At 38.7% G+C, this 23,208-nt stretch overlaps 1 protein-coding gene across 1 annotated transcript; it reads right to left on the minus strand.

Moving 5' to 3' along the window:
* Positions 1 to 1,132: 1,132 nt before the first annotated feature.
* On the minus strand, positions 1,133 to 19,220 carry PLK4 (polo like kinase 4). The gene is given in 16 exon segments (XM_042797144.1): positions 1,133 to 1,735; positions 2,483 to 2,589; positions 3,575 to 3,715; positions 5,402 to 5,543; positions 5,923 to 6,014; positions 6,699 to 6,829; positions 7,751 to 7,900; positions 8,715 to 8,817; positions 9,201 to 9,301; positions 10,257 to 10,637; positions 12,268 to 12,368; positions 14,399 to 15,431; positions 17,368 to 17,482; positions 17,578 to 17,673; positions 18,424 to 18,519; positions 19,013 to 19,220. Coding segments are annotated over 16 exon segments (2,919 nt in total). The 5' UTR covers positions 19,043 to 19,220; the 3' UTR covers positions 1,133 to 1,635.
* Positions 19,221 to 23,208: the final 3,988 nt, after the last annotated feature.

The following is a 23,208-nucleotide window of genomic DNA, read 5'->3' on the forward strand; positions in this document are numbered from 1 at the left end:
TGAATTAAAAGATTATTTTTCCAATACTGACTGAAGGCAATACAGAAGTTTTATTCTCTCTTGGGCTTTTCTGCTGCAGAATCACAAATGTTGAGAAAGGACTTTGCTTTTATAAGCACTTCTTTTATGTGATAATTCATAATAAATAGTACTTGAACTACTGTGTTTTGAGGGCGAAAACAGACTCCGACATGAAGCGCTTGAAGTTACAGCAACCAGAAATTACCTCAGGCATGAGAAATTGGTGTTACTTTAGATGTGAGAAATACACAGGTTTTCAGAATGGCTAATATGGTTAGGATTTTCTGTATTACAAATCAGTTTTCGGTCAATGTTAGGGCAAAGTATAGGTGTTGTAGGGGGTTTATTAGTGTTGTTCTTCAGGCTGACTTCCAGCTTAAGAGTGAGAAAATGCTTGAGTACCTGGACAGATAATTTTATCTGTAACTTATTGAAAGGGTTAAAGATAAAGCAAGACTCAAGTTGCCTTTTCTGCAGCAAAAACCTGAAGAATACTGAATACTGTTTATTATGCCTAGACCACATGCCCAAACCCCCATCAGCTCCTCTGAAACTCTCCCTCCTCACTGCCACTTTTTCAGATCATGCTCTTCCTCTTAACTTAAATAATACTTCAACTTCCTTATAAGTTAGGATAAAGGCCTAAGTAGGAATAGGAGCAGTCAGGAGTGTTAGCACACTTGAAGCAAAATGCTTTAAAAAAAAAAAAAAGCTACTGTTAAGACTACTTCCCTTTGTTGTGTGATTCATAATCTCTAAGACAAGGTATAGGTACCTAAAGTCAGTAAAATTCCTACAAAGTAACAAACTGAATCAGGTAACTGCAGTAATTACTTCACTTTGCTGTCCAGGGTGCTCCTGGTTTTAGTCAGCTGGTGGCCAGAGTTAAAATACTGACTATACAAACCACAGCACAATTTTTCAGTTCAGCAAGTTCAAAGTAACATCTTGCAACAGTCTTATACTGTTTCTCCTCAAGCTTCACCCAGCCCTAAACTCCCAACATATGATGCTCTAAGATACGAGATCAGCTCCTGCTATAAATGGAGCTTAATACCTAGAGGAAAGGACTCTCAATAAACCCACCGCTTGAACATGAAACAAACACAGCTGGATGATTACCACTGCATTTATTTTTTTTTTTCCTTTTTTATAAAATGCTTGTGCAGGGAAGTTAAAGCTGCTGCTACAAAAAATAAAAACAAGCAGTTATAAAACATATACATATTTACATATATTACTTGTAAGACGTAAAAATATAAGTTATTTACAAACACTTCAACAGCACAGATGCATTTTTCCTTGATTGTTGGCACTGAATAAGCAGTGGGGGAAGAAAAAATACAACAGATTCAAATTATTTTCAAAAAGTTGTTGCTATCTGGAACCAAGTTGCTCAAAGTTTTGCTTGAGCAAGTTTCTCCATCATTTTGATGAAAAACATGTTTTCTAAGATACTTCACAATTTGCTACCCAAACAGAGCAACCCTTCCCTTCCTAATTTTTTACCATCTTGTGGAAGAATTTCTGTATAAGCCGAGTAAGATCACTTTACTTGAAAGTCATTGAGTGAGTTTATTAACCTCTTGTGTCCTGACACCTGCTTTGCTTTAATCAGTGGGGACCAGTTGGATTGGTGAACATCACAAGAATAGAAGACAGACAGTGCAGCTTCTCTTTGATGTATTCTGGCAACTTATCATTTTCTCCATACCTAGGAAGGCAAATAAGCATAGAAAAATTTAGATGCTTGAAATAATTTATTTCAGGACAGTATAATTTTTCCAAAAACCTGCCTGTAAATAGGCAAACCACTAAGTCAAGTAGATGTTAAGTACATCTAGACACGTCAATTGCAGTTCGATGGCTTAAATCTAGGTCCCCCTTCTCTATATGTGTTTCACTGAAAAAAGTGTTTCAGAGTAAGAAAATACCTAAGCAATATTTAAAGCTGCAATCATATCTGAACAGACTGTACATTACTGTCTCAAGCTTAGCACAGAGGAAGCATGTTGCTGAGTGGCTGTATTTGTCTGGGAAGTGCCCCGTGTCCAGAAGAGATGCAAAACTTCAGCTGAGCACCTCAGATCTCAGCATCAATGGTGACATGCTAACTCCCTAATCTAGCAGTAACTTGAAACAAACAAAAAAAGTATTAAAACCTTACCTTCCCACCGTCTCCCTCTTTTACATTTTACAGATGAATAGAGGCTATACTCTCGAGACCAAGTAGATACATTCCCAGCTTTTTATTTTATTGACTTGTTATCCAGAGTTCAGTAAAAGCTAGAGGTATTTATATTTATTAAGCTTATATAATCTAATCGACTGAGAAGTGATTGAAAAGTTAAGTTTTAATATTTAGAAAACAAAATGAATAGCAGGGATGAAGTTTACCTTATGTATAACACCCTTCCACTGACAGTAAACTGAACTACTTTTTCAGCAGTAAGAGACTCACCTCGTTGTCTGGCCATCTGGAGATGTGTAAGTGATAGAAGAAACACCTGCTTGGGCTACCAGTTGGGATCCATCATTAAACTGAACCCATACGGCTCCACTGGTCAGCTAATGAGAAAAGTTGCATTATGGTTTGAGGACATAAAATAACAAAATCACATACCTAGAATTTCTCTAATAATTGAAGCTGAAAGTTTTTCAGAATTGCTGAAATGACTTTGATATCTCGGTCAGTCTTTTACAGATAAAGATGGCATGTATGCTACTTTGGAGTAAGTAGTCTCATGAGTCTCAAGAATCAGACTTCCTAAGGTTTCAGATACTGTTTTAGTCATCCTTTTCAATGAGAGTTAAATAAAAAAGTAAAGTACTTTTAGCTTAACTACTCCTAAAGAAATTTTAAATAGGACCAAACGTAAAATAGAAGGCCCATTTGTCAGTCACAGCTATATACAATTTAAAGTTTTTTTATATATATCTCTTTATATATATATATATATACACATATACACACACACACATATATATATATAAAGCAAACTTTTCCTGTTAAGACAGGAAGCTTACTTCATCTGGATTGCAGAGAAATATTTTTAGATCTAAAGCTGGTCCAACAGAAAAGCAGAGGAAAAAATGTCTCTGCAAGGAAACAGCTTTTCCTATTGTATAGGCAGATTCATTCTTCTTGTACAGACCGGCTACACATCTGCTAAAAACACTTTGTCACGACACTTTACATCCACATTAGTGAAGAGACAGAGGTTCGACAGCTTCAATTTTTCACTAGCGCCAAATTTAAATGACAGAAGACACTGAAACAGGCAATTACCACCACACAGAAATTGTGATAACTGAAACACTGAACTATTATTTTGGTTTCTTCTACTGATGTAGTTCACCATTGTATTTATCAAAGACACTTACTCAGAAAGATCTTTCCACATACTAATTTTCAGATGTAAACTGTAGCAGAGCACAACTGAATGTATTCCTCACAAATCAGGTTTAAAGTTAGTGACTTAAAAAATACATAACTCAAGTTTAAGAGGAAAAAAGAACAGAATTCTCTCCTTTATCAATATTAATTTCTCACCTGAGAAGCCCAACCAACGTTTTTCACAAAGACAGATTTTAAAAGTTGGGCTGAATTTGGACTGCATTCTGTTTGATGAACAGAGGAGCATGTAGTTTCAGCAATGTCAGTCATAAATGTAGACTTCTCATATGATACCACCTAAAACGCAGAAATGCACAGTATTAACAGGTTTAGTATTAATCCAACTGATTATCTACCAACTATAGTGGTCAATTACCACCTGTTTTCATATATACAGAGAGATTTAGACTATATGCTTCATTTAACAGCATCACATTATAAAATCTCCGTAAGATTTTGTAGGACATTCTCCATATTATGGCAATTTTTCCACCACTTCCCAGTAACTCACAAAGGAATAGCTTTCCCCACACAGACTTTTTCTACTTAAAACCCCATTTTCCCTTATTTGATTGTCAGAAAACCCTGTCCATCTTCAGGAAAAATGTTCAGCACATGTTAGATTATAAAGTAGCCCTCATTCAGATGCCCACTTGGCCAATATTTTACAAAAATACAGACATTGCTATTAATTGGAAACTAGAATATCAAACATTAATAGAAGAGTTCTACAGCACATACAGAGTCTATTCTAAGTTGAGAGACAAAAAGCAAAGTAGTTAATAATAACAGGATCAAGCGTTGGAGGCCTTTAGGACAATGTCACCACTACTGTCTCAGAGAAACATGTCTGCTTCTGTAGAAGTTCTACTACTTGGATACCTCCTCCCATAGTGAGAGATGAGGTGGTGTGCTTAGCAGTGTTTAAGATTCAGGGTTCAGTGAAAAGATGCAAGTCAGGGGATGCCTCTGAAATACGAGAGCTTGGTCAGGAAAGAGATCAGGATCCAGATAATTACAGAAACCTGAAAGAAACAACAAGCTGTACCCTCAGGATATACAGATCTAGTTCAAGTATAAATATACTGAAAAAAGAAAGTCAAGAGTAACATGGAAAGGCGACAGCTATTGTGATATTTTGCTTAGAAAGACTTGCTTCAGAAAAGAAAGCTAACAGTAAAAGTCTGACAAAGACCTAAGTGCTTGCTATATGGGAAACAAAGAATGAGTCTGAACGCTGAACCCTCAAGTTAGAACTCTGGTGATGGGTAATCTTAAATCAGTGTAAAAATCAATACTAGTACTGAAGCCCTCAGGAATTTTTGTTGCCAGGTTCATTTCAGTCACGCGAAAACTGGCAGATTCTGCACTAAGGACATGTGCTACACCATGAAAGAACAGATGCAGACCCACACATATTCAACAAAGTTAAGATGAAATAAATTCAGTGTGCCAAGACCCCAATATAACTCAGTCAGCTGGGGAAGTTTTATCAGGGCTGTGATGCAGCAGTTGAAGCTTGGTGGGTTTTTCAAAGGATGAAATTGCACACAAAGCCTTGCTGGCTACAAATATGTTTACACTTTTTTTTTTTAAATACACACTAACACTTGATTATTTCAGAATAATAGCCTCAAGTGCTAATATCCTTTGTGACTACCACTCAGTATACAGGCCTGAGGGCACCACAGAGCTTTCCAAAATGAATGGAAGACTGTGCTGTATAATGTGAGTAAGCAATTCTCAAACTATGTCCCCAGGAGCGCTTGTGGTAAAGTTTTGAATGATTTTGATTTTTCAGATGACCATAAATCCAGATATCAGAAGTTAATTGAAAACAGAGTTAACAGTTCTAGCCAATATGCTCACAAATGTCCAATAAAAGCCTACATCTATACAAATGTCATTATAATAGTTCAAATAAAACAGCAATATTATAATTCCTGCTGGACAATAGTCTCCACTATGTTCTTGTGTACTTACAGAAGGAATACAGTTTGGAGTTTGAACAGGAGTAGAACTGCCAGCTATATTTCTATCCAGTGCCATAACTTCTTTTGAACAGTTTGTATTGTCCAACAGTGGAGGTGCTACAGCCAGTGGCGATTCAGTATTGCCAGGTTTTCTGGAAAAATAATGAGACAAATTGGAAAAAGGTTTGTCCAAAAAGGACTAAAGAAACAAGTGAGGAGATATAGCTTTTCCTTCAGTTTACCTTGGACTGTACAAAGCACTTGCTAGCGCTACGTTCTGCAGAACCGCTTTTACACATGCAAACTGTTAGCCTGGTTTAGTCTAAATCCGCAAGTGTATTTGGTCCTAGTGTCAAAGGAGGCTTTGCAGGTCTAAAATAAAGTGTCCATACATGCTCTCAAGTTAATATTTATCTCACTAAAGACTATGAGCCTCTGTTAAGCAACCCTGGCTTCTGCAAACATTGGCTGCATAAGGCTGCTTAGTGGGAATATTCAAATGCCTAAGTATTCTCAAGTGAAAGGTACTACCTTCCAACAATTATTGGAAAAAATGGAACACTTCCACTCCTTTTCTCTTCTTCCAAAACAGCAGATTCCAGTGCAAGGCATATACGATGTCCCTGGAATTAGAAGCAGATTGTTAAGGTTTTTAATTGGGAACAGTATAACTATTTCACGCATGTTTAGTGTGGCAGGGGAGCCTACACAAGGAAATGCTTTTTTCCGTGGTGCTGAATATCACTAATAGCTGCACTCGTGTACCATGGAGGCAATTCAAAAAGCTATACTACAGCAAGACTCCCTCCTAACTTCAGCATATCTGGAATTATGCTCTTAATAACCACATCTATCTTTTTAGCAGAATTAGAAGACCCCTGAATTCTATTCCAGAAAAATCACAGAACATAAGGAAGACTGAATAGGAAGTTTGTACTGTACTTTTACTGTTTCTTGAGTTCATAGATGACAAATTGCTCTTGTGACTGCTAATTGGGTAACATGAAACAAGAGATGGAAAGCACAGCAGGCAGGACAGTTAAACACCTGGCAGGTTTTTGTGTTTGTTAGTGGTTTTTGGGGGCTGGATTTTCGTTTGGGTTGGGTTTATTGTTTGTTTTGTTTTGTTTTAAATTTGTATAAAGCAGCTTCATCTGTTCTGTTTAATCCTTTCACCAGACAGGCAAACCTGCTTTACACACTAGTAAGAATTTCCTCTAACAGTCTTCACTGTGAGGCACTGTTACTGTTACCTCTACAATGATATTTGCTCTTCCAAAAAACTCTTTATCAACCCTCCTTATTACCTCATTTGCATGATCCATATAAACTTGCATTTCCTTCTTCAAACCTGCTTCGCTTGCTCCTTTCAAAGTGAAGGATTTTCCTGATTTTTCAATCACACGAGTTATACCAGCTGTCTTGTGTATCTTTGCTCCTGTAAAAAAATGTAAAAACTTCTCGTATGAATTGTATAAAATAACAGCAACTATAAAGTACAGATTTCTGCCATTACGTTCTACTCTTCTAGTGTGTATCTCACTGACTTAATTACTGAAAGAATAAAACCACTCCTGCATGAGCTCTATATCTAGCAAAAATAAAAGCCACTTAAATTGGCACTGTGATGCTAAGGAAATACCCTCTATGGCCAAAGATCAATACTTAAGTGGGCTGAATAATGTATCTATTACATATTTTAAGAACTACCTTTCTAAACATTAACGTGAGACAAAATTAACATTTCTAACAGTATCACCAGAAATTGGTTAAGTAGGCTGTATTAGTATTTGAATATGGTTTTAAAAGATGCCCATTCTGTCAACAGCAGTTCCACACTGAATCACAGAGTTAAGTCAAATTTTTGTCATAATTGTGTTGGAGCATATCTATGTGTGTGACAAATCAAACCAGTTGACAGTAGTCTATAGTGAGAAAATAATTGTCAGTGCAGTCTTGTTTACAAATGGTAGAGTTGGAAAAGGCAGCCAATTCCTCTCTGCAGTGAGTGTTCTTGGTAATACTATTACCTCCATTAACAAAGGAAAACCTGGAGTAGGGACGTGCCTTTCACTGAGTAGGTTAACTATCAAACACAGATGCAAAGCTCATGAATGACAACAAGGCATAATTTAAATAACACTTTTATAACATGTGCTCCCTGAAGAAGATATCAGTAAGGAAATAAGGAATAATAAACTGGTCTGTGAGTGCTAGAATAAAGGCAGAATGGCAAAAAAAATATGTCTCTAGTATTGTTTTCAGCCTGAAGTGTTCATTGTTTAGTGTTTGGCATATTGCAGTGCAGCTTTAATAACATGATATAACTATTTCCATAATTGCAAAAATGAATACATACCATCATAAAAACAAATTTCAACATCTGCAGTGGGTGAATTTTCCATCAACATGCACTTGGCATATCTTGTGTAGAACGTAACTTTGGGGGTTTTTGTTCTCACCAACTGCACAAACTTGGCTGCATACTGGTATTTTTTCCAGTACTTTTCTAAAAAAGAAAATTTAAAAACTTTCATGAAAAAATCATCAGATTAAACACTGTGCTCCAGCTTGGATAGAAGTAGTTCCAAACATGTATTTGACAGCCGAAGGTTATAATATTTATGTACTTTACAGAAGAAACTGACTTATTTGCACCAACTTTTAGAAAAGTGTGCATCTTCAATTGCTTTACTTGAACAGCTTCAATTAGCACAGTTCAGAACCTCAAAAACATAATAAAGTGCTGCACATACCCTTTAAGTAGATATTGTGGTCCAGCCAGCTTCCTGGTTTTAGGTTAAAACCTGTCTTTGATCTCTAATTAGAAGAGAAGTCTGCTTGTCTCTTAAGAACTTATAGTTAGCTTAATATTTGTTCTTCACCTGTCTACATTAAATACCTCATCAATGCTTTCAAATATATATTTTTCCCCTTCCCCTCCACCTTACGAGTATTGGGAAACACAAAATAAAGTTGCTGTTTTAAAAATTACTTGATGACGTTTCTTCCATTCATATTTAAACAGCTTCCAATATGAATGAGGAGAATAGCATGAAATCTTTCATTTTAGTACACTACATTGTAAAGGAGTGACTCGTTTTAACTCCCATACAAAATTCATTAAAACTTTTGGGTTTACACTTTCTTGTAAAATTTCAAAAGACAGCTTCCAGTTAAACTGTAGTTTGAACCTTATTCTGAAAGGAATTTTGTTTTCACAATTACCCAAAAAGTAGTGGCTAAAAGCTAAGAAGCCACAAACAACATTCACTTAAAAATCATATAAATCATCATAATTTTAAAAATAAGTTTCAAGTTACCTGGCAAGTTGTCAAAATTATACATACAGATGTCTTCAGGAGGAGCAGGAGGTCTGTCATCAAGAAGGAAACCTCTTCCTTCATTTGGATGATAAACTACAATCTACAAAAAGGGAAAAAAATGTGTTTACAATTGTAACTTACTACAACACTCCTTAATTTTAACAGATATAGAAATCAGTCATAGTTTAATTATCATAATTTACCATGAATGCTCTATTCCTCTAAGTCATTATTTAACTGAAGCAGTTCTTCAACAATACTTCACCTATTCCAAAAGTCAAGTCCAATTTTGCTCTGAAATAATTGCTTGCTACCTATATTGTATGGCTGTACTATGGGGGAATAAAATGAGTTTACAGCTGTGCATATGTAAACATTGCATTTCCAAACAAATAATCACTTAAATGAAAATAAGAAACAACTCTGAAAGAACAGAATACTCTAAGCCCTTTATACAACACTGAAGAAACTGAAAACACTTACCACATTTCCATCACAAGATATTCTGAGAACTTCTTTCACAAGTTCTTGTGAGTGGTGTTCTTTTAGAAACTCCATACACACTTCCCCTGGTATCTAGAATGCTCACCTAAAATATATTAAATATACAAGTTAAACAAGAAGATTTTTACTTTCTAGCAAGACAAGTTATAATTTCTTCCCACAAATGCATTTAAAAAAATGGGTTTATTCCTTGAATGCACTGCAAACATACAAATGCTTCTTACAGTAACTTTTGCCATTAGTGCTATTAAAACAAAACACTTCAACATGACTGAAGGTTATAAGCCTGATCAGTGAGGGTGTGGCCTCTTAAGTGACAAATCAAAGACAGGTCAGTTCTATTATGTTCTCTAAAAAAAAAAAAAAAAAAAAAAAACACACTACAAAAACAGGCAAAACAAAACAAAACAAACAAAAAAAACAACAACAACAACAAAAAAAAAAAAAACCAAAAAAAAACAAAACCAATTTGGGGGTGGGGGAGATGAGCAACACTAAGAAATGGAACAAAAGGGTGACACCAGCAACAGATCAACCAGAAAATTTATGTGATCAGTAAGGATTAATGGAATTTGGTTTGCTTTCTCACCAACAAGACAGGGAAAAAGCAATCCTATAGGAAAAATATTCAAGTGTTCACTTGAGAGCAAGACCGCTTTCACTTCTGATCCAATAATCTAATCTGTAAAAGTGTTTGATGTGTTTGACACAGTTCAAATCTTAAATACAACGGTATAGCTACGTAGTACAGAGTTTTAGAACTGTAGGAAGTATATATGCACTTAATATTTGTTATGTCTACCTACAGTTTCTTTGCTCATAAGCTAAAAGCAATGCCATGTCACTATTTGCAGGAAGTGACCACAAGTATTCCATATACAAAAACTAAGATGCACCTTACTAATATAACTTTAAAATAAATTATTCTAGAATATGGTTTATAAAAAACAAATGTTTCTAGTTTACCAAGTGATTTTTAAGAGACAATCATGCTATATTTAATACTTCAGTTGTTTCTGCTTTAAGAACTGATACATACCACTGCATTTTTTGTTTTTTGCCTGATGGGTTTTAGCCTGTGAGCGTTGAGAGGTGATACTGTACTTCGCAACATAGGTTTCTGCTGTGCTGGTGGTTCTTTGCCCCACGTTTGGTTTTGTTCTGAAGTTGACCAAAGGCCACATGTAGAAGATGATCGTTGAATTTTCTCAGGTTTGCAGAGAGGTCCAGGGATGTATTGCTTTGGGTTTCTCTGGTTCAAAGAATGCAGACAGTCGACAGATGCATCGTGATTCCTTATATCTTTTAAGGTGTTCCATGCATTTCTTGATGCATCTTGCTGCACATCCAGATGGTACCGAAAACCTCCGTGTGCGTTACTGTTGCCAGTTAGGTCTGCAGGTGGTCTCAGTGGAACTAAAGTACATTGTAGATGCAAGGAATGACAGTAAGAAAAAAAAAAAGCTATTATGTTTCTAAAAGCTTGAAAATATCATTTTAGAAGGTTTATGTAAATGGAGGATGGGATTTCTTTAATCCTCAGTCCAAATCATTAGGCTATGACTTTAGTACCAATCAATACTAGTGCTAACAAAATTCCTGTGCTGTTTAACTGTTACTAGATTTCAGTTATGATGGCCTTCAGTCTTAACATATATCAAATCATTTTGAAAAATCATTTATAAACAAAATACTAAGATTTTAAATTGATACTTAAACAATAATTAGTTTACAAGAATTAGTTTAACCTGTTGAAACAGTTTACTTGCCATTCAGATAACTGCTGGTACCAAGTTTCACTTAAATTGCAGCTTAACTAACTAGTGCTTTAGCATCAACCAGAGGGTTTTAGTACTCAAAATGTTAAACGCATGCTCCAAAACCCTTGTTTTATTTCCAGTCACTTATTAAAAGGCAAAAGCCTACTTTTATTTTTAAACTTCGTATAACTTTCCTAGTTTTGATATTTAAGCCCTTGATCAACTTTTGCCTCACCCATACAAGTATTGCACTTGTGAGAACAGTTGAGAAGGGACCAAAAATTAAGTAGGATTATCCAGACCATATGCCATATGATTCCAATTCCCTGTAGACAAGAAGGGAAGGAGTCCAATAATATCAAAACAAAAAAGGCCAGGATGGATTTGTGATGTAGTTTTAAGATTAAATTACATTATTTGTAAATGATGTAACACGACACATGACAAAGAATACCACCTTCCCTTCTGAGTCTTTTGTCCTTTCCTCCACCCCTCCTTCTGCAGCCTCATCATCTTTCTCATCCACTGAGGCCCCATCTTCTCTTAAGGAGTATTTGCACAACTAAATTAACAGGTCTTTTGAGTCACCTGCCAGTCTTTTGTCATGTATTTATACTTACCCATTACAGGTCACAACTGAATAATTATGGCAGATTCTAGAACTCTGATTTGTTTTTGTTGGGTTTTTGTGTGTGTGGGGGGGTGTCATTTTTTGTTTGTTTGGGGTTTTTTTGCTAATATACTAAAAGAAGATGAGCTCATTTTAGGAAGTTAAGTATTCAAATTCATCATACAATTCCCTAATTTTTATGAAGACTGTTACATACATTCATTATACCAACCCAACAGCTTAAGAGGAACACTAACTACAAAATCTGAAATTAATTCCTACCTCAGGAAACTAAACTCTTACAGTCTAGTCCAAAAGAGAAGACAAAACAATGTTTTCAATGGGATATTTCTTGCTTAAGAATGATTCTATAGATTAGTGACATTGGAAATCATTTTGACTCTTTCAATATTCATGTCAATTTTTTGCAATGAGTTTAAGGTCCCCTGTGCTTTTCATTCAGAAACACAAGTCTGCCTGCAGTAGCCTCTGTTAACATCCAGTCGCTATTATTTGGGACACCAGCATTATACTCTGGTATTAGAGTTACTTGGCCATACAGACACTCCTCCTGTCACAAGTTTGAGGAAATAAAATATAGAAAAGCACACAGGAACTGTTACATAGTGACTATTCAAACTTGAGTGCAAAAATACACGACTCAGTAGAAACACACCATTTGTCTGCATGCTTCCAAGCCACTGCTGCATTGTTTCAGCCTGGGACTTCTGCTCTAACAAACCAACCTGGGGCTTCACTGGGCAGAGATAATTTGAGCTGCAAAACAGAAGTTACACGTTTAATCAAGATTACATCAAAGACACTTGAACAACAAAAGTTATGATATTACAGCTGCAGAAATCACAACACTCTTAGAACATTTAAGAAATACAGGTGGCATTTTGCAGCTCTAGAGAGCTTAGAGCATGGTTCTTTTTTCAATGATCATTCCCCATGAGTAAAGCATAAAAAAAATAAAATACTGTTTTGAAAATTGAATGAAAAGCTATTACTAATTTTTTGGCACAAATTTAGTAGTTAGTACTCACTAGTAGACTCTTGGAACAAGAAGAGCCATTGATAATGCTGCCAGCAGTGGCTGTTCCTACATTTAGTTCTTAAGTATAGGAAACAACCTCAGAGAAGACAGAGGAATGACACCCATGACCCCAGTGGATCTCATTCTGCACAACTAATACACAGCTGAAATATGCAGACAACCTTACCATCTAAAATAATTTGGGTTTATATAGAATATAGTAAATCACAATGATTATAAAGAATTTTTTATCAGCTTTTTAGACAGTGACATACATGTAGTCACAGGTGAACTCCAGCTATAATCCACATGTTGAAGAATAAAGTACACACACAAAAACAGTTACTGCAGAATCACCGATCTTATAAATTCACACTAAACTCCTGTGAGGTTTTCTATCTCCATAGCCTGCACCTATCTGTACTTTCTTTGTGTGATGATCACTACTTGAGCTCTGCCAAGGACTTGGTTATCACAAAACTCTCAGAATATAAGCACCTAATTTAGGTCTTCGAACCTTGCATTTAAGATTGCTGTGCAGGCTAACTGTAGATGTAAGAGGCTGTCCTGTAATCAACCATGTAAAAGTAGTAGGAACCATTCAGTTAATGCTCATGCTCATATTAATATTCTTACATTCAGCATGTCTTTATGATGTCACAGGCAATACAAGCAAGCGTTATGTTAACATTAGCTTAAATTGTTTCTTTTTTGATCCATCAAACATTCCTCTAACCAGAAAGAATGCACTCATCCACTGAACTTGCTGAACAGAGGCTTATGTCAAACACTTGTGAATAGTCAAGAAAAACCTCTTACTCCCGTTTACTTTTTCTACAGAGCAAAGTGCTCATTTGCATTTTCCCTGAACTAATCTGCAGAAAGGAAAACATATGAAACTGTCAAAATTGCCACTTCTTAATGTGGAGAGAAATGCAAGAACTAAGATATGCAATAGTCCTTATATTAAAATAAGAAAGCATTCCTTTGCTATTCTGCTGATGGAGCAAACAAAGCAAACTTCTGAGCACAGATAGATTAACACGAAGAAGGGCTCTTGTTGCACAGCAGTGCACAGAAGGCAAAGATGAGGCCTGCAATATCACCAAAAACATCCTAACATCACTTGAAGATTCGACACCTGAGTTGGTTTGTATCAGCTGGGGAAGTCCACCAACATGCAGAAAGAAGTCAGGATCTTCACCCAGAAACTACAACTAAAGACAGCACTAAGTTTCAGATAGTTATCTTTGACTGTTATTTTCCTTTGTGGTACTCCCGTTTTATAATCCATCACCTAATTTTGTACTTTTTTTTTTTTTTCCTTTACATTGTCTAAGCATAACAGAAAAAAAAAAATAAACAGAGCATCAAGTAAAAGCACTGGTATCCACACTCTGATTGCCTTCTACCCTAGTCTATGTGTCTTCTACAAAGAGCAATCTGCAAGACTCTCTACTACAATTACTGTGGGGAAATACATACTTAGCTTACTCTATTATTGACTTATTTCCACGTGCAACATTACCAGGATAAATAAAAACTGTGATCTAGCCAGATGATGCGCTGCACCTGTGAACTTTAAGGTAGGGACAGTGGGGAGGTACACCTCTATGTAGCAACAGCATTAACTATCACCATCACCTATTTGGTGTTCAAGCTACAAGTGTAGATACTTTGTGCACTTACTACAGCTTAGTTACAGGAAAAATCATGCACTTAACATACGGCAGCTCTAAATGTCATCTTAATAAAAATTGAGACTTACTGTGTTTGATCTTTTACAGGTGGAGATACTTGCCCTTCAAAAGAACCAGAACTATTAGAAGTCTTCTCCTTAAATACTTCTCCTAGATCAGTATAGCTGTTGGCAGGTGAAAAGCATTCTGTATTTTCTCTCTTTCCTACTTGAGGCTTAGAAAGCAGTTCCATCGAGTGACATCGCTCGACAATATTCGATATGCCTTGAGTCTGACTATGGGATGTGCCAGACCTATCTGAAGAGTGGGCTCTTCGCAGGTAGCGTGAATGTGGTCTCTCTTCAGCAAGTTGCATGGTTCTTCCCCTGCCAGTTACACCAATTTCCTTTCCTTGAATTCCCCACTGATGAAAAGACCCGCTTCCATCTACAGATGAAGTATTACTGGAATTCTTGTTTTTAGGAAAGAAAGTAATTTTATTTGGGAGTGGCTGTCCAACTAACAGCTTCTTCTTTTCCTTCAAGCAACTGCTGGTACTGATGCTGGAAGAGCCTGTGAAGGTTGTAGAGATGGTAGCATTTCCACTGTCCATGGAATCTTCTGAAGTTCCCGAATCTTTACTCCGTGCAGAGCTACACCTGGACATAAATGGATGATCTAACACTGAAGAAAGACTCAAACGATCTGCTGGATTTTTGCGAAGTAACCTATGTATAAGGTCTTGCGCCTCTCTTGATAAAAAGGTTGGCATTTCATAGTCTGCCAACACTACTTTATTCAGCGTGTTCTTGACTGTGTCAGTGTCAAAAGGTGGCTTTCCGATAAGAAGAGTGTAAAACATACAGCCCAAAGACCACACATCAGATTCAAGTCCATGCGGACTCCTTGTGGCTATCTCTGGAGAAATGTAATTTGGAGTTCCACACATGGTGTAATGCTTTTCATGAGGCATTTTCAGCTGAGTTGCGAGTCCAAAGTCAGCAATCTTGACATTCATATTATTGGTGAGTAAGATATTGGAAAGGGTGAGGTCCCGGTGCAGTATTCCATGAGAATGAAGATACAGCATACCTGTGATAATTTGATGCAAGAAGTGTCGGGCTGTCAAAACACAAGATCAGATGTTTTAGTCACATAACTGAAAGCATAGCTGTGAAAATAACTTCTTGAAGTCTGCTATCGGTCTCGCTTTTTAATGATGTGAAAAGGATGTTTAAGTGCCATGCTAATGAGATTGGAATTAATTTTTTGCTCTAAGTAATATGGCATGAGTATGTTCTAAGACAGTTCATTAAAAAAAGTGTTCTGTAATGCAGTAATCAAATTTGTTTCTTTGCTAACAGAATAATGTAAACGGGACTGGAGATATTTTCCAGTTGGACTAAACTTTTAAGAATTATAATTGAAAAAGTTACATTGCTTCACACTATCAGAAATAGCAGATACACAAAATCAAGCAGCTTCGTAATGTGCAGATTATAGAATATAGGCGACACTTTGGGTTATATTTGTTTTATCTTTAGCAAACTGTCAAGGCCAGTGGTATTTCAATTTCTCAAAAACTTCTAAGTTCACAATACTATGATAGTCTTCCTGTTCTATTACATTAGAATTTCAGCAAATATTCAAGAGTTTTAGCTTACAGCAACAATAACAAAACCTCACCCAGGCTGAAACAGCACCATTTATTATGAAGTTGCAATTACAGCAATTTTAAGAATGATTCTTCCTAGTGCAAACAATTTATAATCCTCCTCCTCTCAGTAGAGTACAAATACAGGCGAGTAACAAACAGTAGAAATCACTCCTCAGAGGAAGAGACTTCTTGATCCAGGTCAGTGGTTTATCAGCTTTTACAACTAAGGTACCATAAAATGAACTATTTCTGCTGGAGCAGATCTGATTTAAACTGATGATGGCTGTATGGCAGTACCCCCTTAATCCAGTCCTGCGACCTGGGTTCCAAAAAAATCCATATATATAATAGTTCCACATAATTAGATTAGAAACTAATAGGGAAGCAGGTAAACTGGAAGAACTGTGCAGGAGCTGACCAGCATGGTAAATCTAGAAGCAGCATAGGGCATAACCACTGAATCCAGATCAGCTGAAATCAACAGCTTGTTTGGCTGTGTCCTCAAACATTATACACAGCAGCTTGCTTTGCTGTCTTTTTTTGAATTGAACTGTTCTGGTTAGGCTTTCAACGGTCCATGTTCTAACTGAAATCCTCTCACTCTCAACTGTAAGAAAATGAAACATTAGTAAATTCATAAGTGCAAATTAGTATTTTTTTTCAAGACTTCTTTCTCAAAACACTATTCAAAAGAGTAACAAAGACAATTTTAAAAGTTTTAGAATTACTCTTTCAATAAACTCGCAAGGAAAGATAGGATTTTCAGTGCTTTCCATACAGAACAGGAGTAAAACCGTAGTAGAATTTCTCCTCAGTTGCCAGTCCTACAAAAATTCTAGATGGACTGTCAAATTGGGTAGTTCCGTGCTAACTCAGCCCTTCAGCAATACGGTTACCTGCATTATCTTAATTTCCACACACAGCTTGGAACACAGTAAATATTTCTAACAATACTACATCAGGCAAACTATAATCCAGAAGGCTTTTAAACTGGTGACATGTAATTCAGTAATACTGAGATGAGGAGGTGCAACAAAGCAAGCAAATCTGTGGATGTAAAGCTGCCATATTTCCTCCTTGGAACTTCCCAGTCTTGACCTATACTTCAACATAATTTTATGTACAAAGGTAAGATCTACCTTTGAAATCCACTATATTTTTTGTTTAAACCCCAATAGGACAAACTACTGTAAAATGGTATAAACAAACAAGTGTACAGAAATTCAAGTGTGTATGTTTAACAGTAAATGATCTCTAGGTTATCACTTATCTCAAGATTTTAAGCTGTAGGAACTGGTTCAGAGTGATGGCGGTTTTAAATATCCTTTCACTAAAATTAAATATTTATTGAGTAAGCAAAAACATTAATGCAGAGAGCTATACAGAAAAAAGAAATCTCACCTTCTTCTTCTGAAAAGGGTTTCTTTCTGTTCTTTATGTATCTGCTCATTTCACCATTGTGACACATTTCAAGTATCAAATACACATAGTTACTATCTTCAAAGTAGTTATAAAGCTAGAACATAAAACAAGCAAGAAATTAAAATACGTTCTGTAGACGATACAGCAAGTCACGTGTACAGGTCCTCTCTACAAAAACATGGTTCTTACCTCAAGTATAGATGGATGTTTTAGCTGACAATGTATTTTCACCTCATTTTGAACCCTCTGTACCATTCCAACCTTGTGCATGGCTTTTTTATCTATCTGTAAATGGATCACAGAATATTTTTCAAGCACTGCAACACTGATCACATACATGCTTGTTTCAAGTGAACTTGAAATTTTAGATTTTCAATGTAGATTTGCCTGAAAATTTCTAAGTATAGATAAGTTTTCACATAGTTTAACCTACTATATGCTTTTAATGAACAAGGATCATCAATAAGTGGAGGCACACACAACTGTCAGAAATACAGAAGTTTAACATTTTCAGTACTTGTACGAATTAGAAAATTTTCTGAAATACTTAAGCAGAGAAACCTAATTCTGATTTTGCCAGGCAGATATGCTAGTAATACTAAAAAGGTGGCAAAATAAAAGTATTTTAGAGAAGTGAATCTAGCGAGAACCCTGTGATAGGCAAGTTTCCTTCATCAAGTTTATCCTGGAAGCGAGGGAAGTTTTTCAAGGCATTTTTCCCAGGACCTCTCCAGTCACATTGATTCTAAACGAAGATTTTGTGGTGACAAATTTCTGAGTTAGAATTACAGGGATGATTGTCCACCCAACGCTGAATGCTTGAGTGAGAAAGCTCATTTAATGGCACCATAAGCATTTCTATTATCCGTCTCTTTGGTTGCACTGCATCTTTCAGCATCCAGTCCTAATCTACATATCGGTTACATACTAACAATCAATCGGGCATGAATGCCCAACCGCATAACCCCAACCTGTTGCAGCTTGCCCTTGTTCACCCTCTTGGAAGACACTGCCTTTCTTGGCTGGCTGCCTTACCATTTTGATAGCCACTTCCAGACCGGTTTTCAGGGATACTGCTCTGTAGACCCCTGCGAAGGACCCCTTTCCCAGGAGGTTCCCCACCTTGAAATCCTGCAACACGAACAAACCATCGCTGATCAGCCCCAGCTCAGGCTTTGAAGCCTCTCTCCCGACGCCAGAACCCCCCCGCCAGGAGATGAGGCGCCCCGCATCCCGCAAATACCGAGGCAAAAACCCTCAGGCGCCCCCGGGCGCTACCTCGACGGAGCTCTCCGGGGCGCGGCGGCGCATCCCGGCGGGGCCGTGCAGCGTCCCCCGCGACATCGTCCTCCCAGGGCGGCGGTGGCCCGGCACTGGCGCTGCCCCTGCCCCTGCCCGGTGCGGCGCGGCCGCCTTCCCGCCGCCTCTCCCGCCGCTCCCGCGGGGACGGGACGCGCCCGCCCCCGGCTCCTGCTGCTATGGTAGCGGCTGGGGAGCGACCGCCGCCTGCCCCGCCGACGCGGCGGGGCCGAAGGCTTTCCACAGCCCGGCCCCGCGGCAGCTGCCGCGGGGGGAAATAACAAACCACAGTGGGGGCCGCGGCGAACGGCGCTGGGCTCCGCACCTCTATTTTCTCGCCGATGCAGGTCGCCATGGCGCCGGCCGCTCTCCCCGGTTAGCCCCGCTACAGGTTCTCCTCCTCCTCCTCTTCCTCCTCAGGGCTCCGGCCGCGGCCCGCCATCACGGCGCCCTCCGCCGCCCGCCTCGGCCCAGGCTGGCTCGTTCCCGGGCCCGCCGGCCGCTCCCCTCCCCCAGCGCCTCCATTTTGAAAAATCGCGCCGTTACCCCCTTCGCCCCGCCCCGCCCCAGGTCGAGGCTACGTCTGACGCAATCGCGTCACGCAGAAGCGCCCGCGGCCGGGGGCCGCGGAGGGGAGGGGAAGGGGTGGTGGAGGCGCGCATGCGCGGGACGGCTCGTGCCCGCCTCTATGGCGAGCCGTTAGGGCGCATGCGTTTCAGAGGAGTTGTGAGGGGCGGGACTGGTGTTGCTGTGTTTCATGGGCCCCGCACCAGAAAAATCAGCATTTGGGATGGTTTTTGTGTGGTTGCGGGTGTCCCTCCTCAGAGGAGGGCGAGCCCCCGCACTGCTCGTAGCCCAGGGAGGTTCGGGTCCCCGATGCGCACCCGGGCGACTCGATGGGAGCCCTCAGGCCTGGAAAATGGCACGAACTGAGGTGGCATCGTCAGGTCCTAGTTGATTCTGGATGAGCGGGAACCCTCCTAATAAAAGGGGCAGTGCTACCTTCACGTGGGTATCTCCCTCGCGTTCAGTAGAGAGGTTGTGTTACTCCTTGGCTGCTATTTTTAAGTAGCTGGGATAAATTTTGGGATGAGCTCAGGAAGTTTAAGGACTTCACTTTGATTTACTGCCTTACGTATTAAGCACAAAGTGCTGTTCTTTCACCATACTTTCTCTGACACAGCATCTGGTAAGGGAGATGCTGGGTGCTTGTTTTGGATGTAAAGGCTGGAAACGGCAATGGGCTCAGGTGCAAGACTGGCAGCAGAGCCTGGGCTGGCTGCCCAGCTTTGTACAGGGCACCCAGAGGGAGCAGCACCTGCCTCCACCTGGCACCCTGAGAAACCTGCAGCTGCACAGGAAACATGCCCAGAACCAGCTGAGAGGAAGAGCTGTTAATTGGGGTTTGTCCCAAATCCCCTTCTCCCAGGTGTTCAGTTCACTGAAGGAAGAGGTGTAAACCAAACCTTTAAATCCTCAGTTCCCAATCTTTTATTGAAGGTACACTGATGTATTTTTTTTTTTCTCCAAATTGAAAAAGCTTAGGCCAGTGAGGTTTTGTCAGCTGTTGGTGGTATTGGGTATAGTAGGCTACAGGAGTACATGCTGAGCTACTGCAAAGCATGGATTTAATTCACTTTTCTGCTTAATGAGCCTGTTGGAGGGTCCTCTGAGTTTGGGGCTGTAGTGCCAAACTAAGTAACATGCTGGGATAGCAGCATAGCTTCAACACAAACACGGTGCAAGGTGGTAACTTTTTTTTATCACCAAGTGTACTGTGGAGCACTGAGCTGGAGTGGTGAGTCTTTGTGTCTAATACTGACTTCTTGGATTCTTTCTATAGTGTTTCATATGAAATTTAGAAGTTTCTGAATGCAGACTTAGGTATGAATGTTAATTAGGACAAAGGAAGTGTTCTTTGTATTGAAACACTACTGAAGTGCTGTAATCGAAAGGGCTTTTAATGGAAGAAATAGTGTTTCTGGGAAGGGGCTGTAGTTTGTGATGTTCTGTCATCAGGCTGAATTTCTCTTATAAAATGTGGGCATGGTATTTTGATCTGTATCTGTTAAGGGGCATACTATAGATTGTCCTTTCCTAGCAGATACACTGATGGAGTTTCCTAGCAGATTCTTACTGATGGAAAGGATGTGTAAGTTCTGGAAGGTGGTTAAAGTCGATTGGAACAGAAGGGGGAGCTGTCAGCACACTGGGCAAAGAAGAAGGGGCTCTCTACAGATGCATGAATTTGCCAACCAGCAGATAATTCCTCTTTTTCTCTTAACAGGAGTTAATGAAGTGTTCTTTTCTCACTGTCTGGGAGTGGAAAAAGGGTACTTGGTACTGTTATGATCTTGAACAGTGAAACGTTTATCAGTAAGAACTCTTTCTGAGTCTATCTTTTCTATTGAGGGACCAGGTCAGCAGTCTCCTGCTTGTATTGATCTTAGTTCTTTGTTGTTAGTACGTGACAGCTTCCCTTAGAGTAGCAGGTTTTGTTAGCTTTTTGTGATGTCCTTTAAGAGGCATATCCCCTTGCTTTAATTGCCTGTAGCATCACCCTTCCAAAGACCTTATTTTCTGGCCTTTCATTATATATATAACTGGAATAACAACATGGGTTTTTTCCTGTAAGTGTGATAAAATTTTGCTCTCTGCTCATTACACATCTTCATTTGCATAGACAAAGTTAACATTCTTGTTGGGTTATGGTTTAGTTAGAAAATTATCAAAATAAAGTGGTTTTGAAAATAGAGCCAGAAAAATTTTTATATTGCCTTTAGTGGAGTAGAATCTAAGCTATAGTCAGATTTTTTTGAATCATTCATTTGGAAAAGGAATGGCACAAGAGGGAGAGCAGACCTGTCATATATGATTTCATTATTTAAATTTGGTTGTTTTCTTTGCTGTGAGGTTCTGCTCATGTTTTGGTGACTTCTACAGTGAGTAAAATACTTTAAGTGGATCTGGGACTGTTCAGTTGTTCCACAACTATTCTATCATCACCCTTGTTCTCAGCTGAGCCTCTGATCTCTCAGTGCTGCTTTAAGCTGCAAGCCATACTTTTGAAACCAAATTCCTCTTGGGTCTTTAACCTTTTTCAAAGGCATTGCAACTCCCACTTCTCTGAATCTGTTTCACTGATAGGAATTACACCAATTTTACAGTGGTGGTTATTGTTGTAGTTATTGTTAGAATATAGCACAGCTTTTCTTTGAATTGTCTTCTACCACAAGAAGGTGTGCTGAGTGTTAAGTACAGACAGAACTGAGGCAAAGGTAGAACAGCTGGTTTAATCTATTTGTGGATTTAATTCCTAGCTATGTTGTTTTGTTTTCCAAAAATGCTATTTACAACTATTTTCCTGCTCAAATAAGTTCTGAACTGTGAGTCAGATTGGAGTTTTAAAAAAAACATGAGTGAAAAAAATCAGGAGTGAACCTCATTCCATCACCTGTGCTTAGCGTGCTCTTCTTGACATAAATTTTTCTTTAACCTGAGGTACTAACGCGTGATTGGGCAGAGCCCTGAGTGATATGCCTATTGGCAGACCTCCAAACCTACGTCTTAATAACAAACTCATCCTTTTTAAGGCTGCTAGTCCCTGTTACCTTGGATTGATCTTACTCAGGGCTGCCATTGTCTTATCTATTTTCTTTCATGTACTGGCTGTGATGCTTTTTCAGCTGAGTGGCAAACGGTTTTAAGAAGCTTAAACAACTAACAATGGGTTCTCTTTCAGCAGGGTTAGGTTTTGCTCAGTGCCCTGAGTTAGGTCAGTGTGTGATTGTGCCAGTGGTAGTGCTGGCACAGTGGAAGGGGCAGGACTGCAAAATGGGAGCAAGAGGGAGGGTGGGGTAGCAGCAGCACTCTCCTGGATGGGCTGATGTTGCTGTGGAATTCCACCCATGGGTAGAAAGCAGTGAGATGGGGCTAAGCGGAGGGAAGAGCACCATGTATTACCCTTGCATTACATTGTAGAGGTGGCTACTATGTCATCTGTTTCCATATATGACTTTAAAATTACTGAGTGACTTTTCTGTGTTTTATGTAGAATATATGATAAAATAAAATCTAGCTTTGTAGAGAGAGAGTTTCTCACAATGCCTGTGTCCTTCTGCTATTTCATGAAGCTTTTGTTTATTATGTCAAAGTAGCAATTAGACCTGGTCAACATGGCTTCATGTCTCATATGAAACACAGCAACACTGTTGTAACAAATTTGTTTTTATGGGCTATCTGCCTTCACTATACCAGGCATTGTTGATGAATTTTGTTTTTGTGGTTAAGGTGAATTTAAAATGTGACAGAACATCTTCAAGCTCCATTACCTGACCAGTTTGTTTACATTCTCAAGTGTTTTTCTGTTCCTAGCTAGTCTATTAGAAATTAAATTAATCTTTGGGCAACTATGCCCTCAAACAATATTTAGACTCAACCAGTATAGTGAATTGGTGCAGGTTCCTTGCACAGAATAAATTTTCCCCAATTTTGGAGAAGATATTTGCTTTTCCATTTCTT

This window comes from Tyto alba, unplaced genomic scaffold (assembly GCF_018691265.1).
Source record: "Tyto alba isolate M040663 unplaced genomic scaffold, T.alba_DEE_v4.0 Super-Scaffold_23, whole genome shotgun sequence".
Taxonomy (NCBI): Eukaryota; Metazoa; Chordata; class Aves; order Strigiformes; family Tytonidae; genus Tyto; species Tyto alba.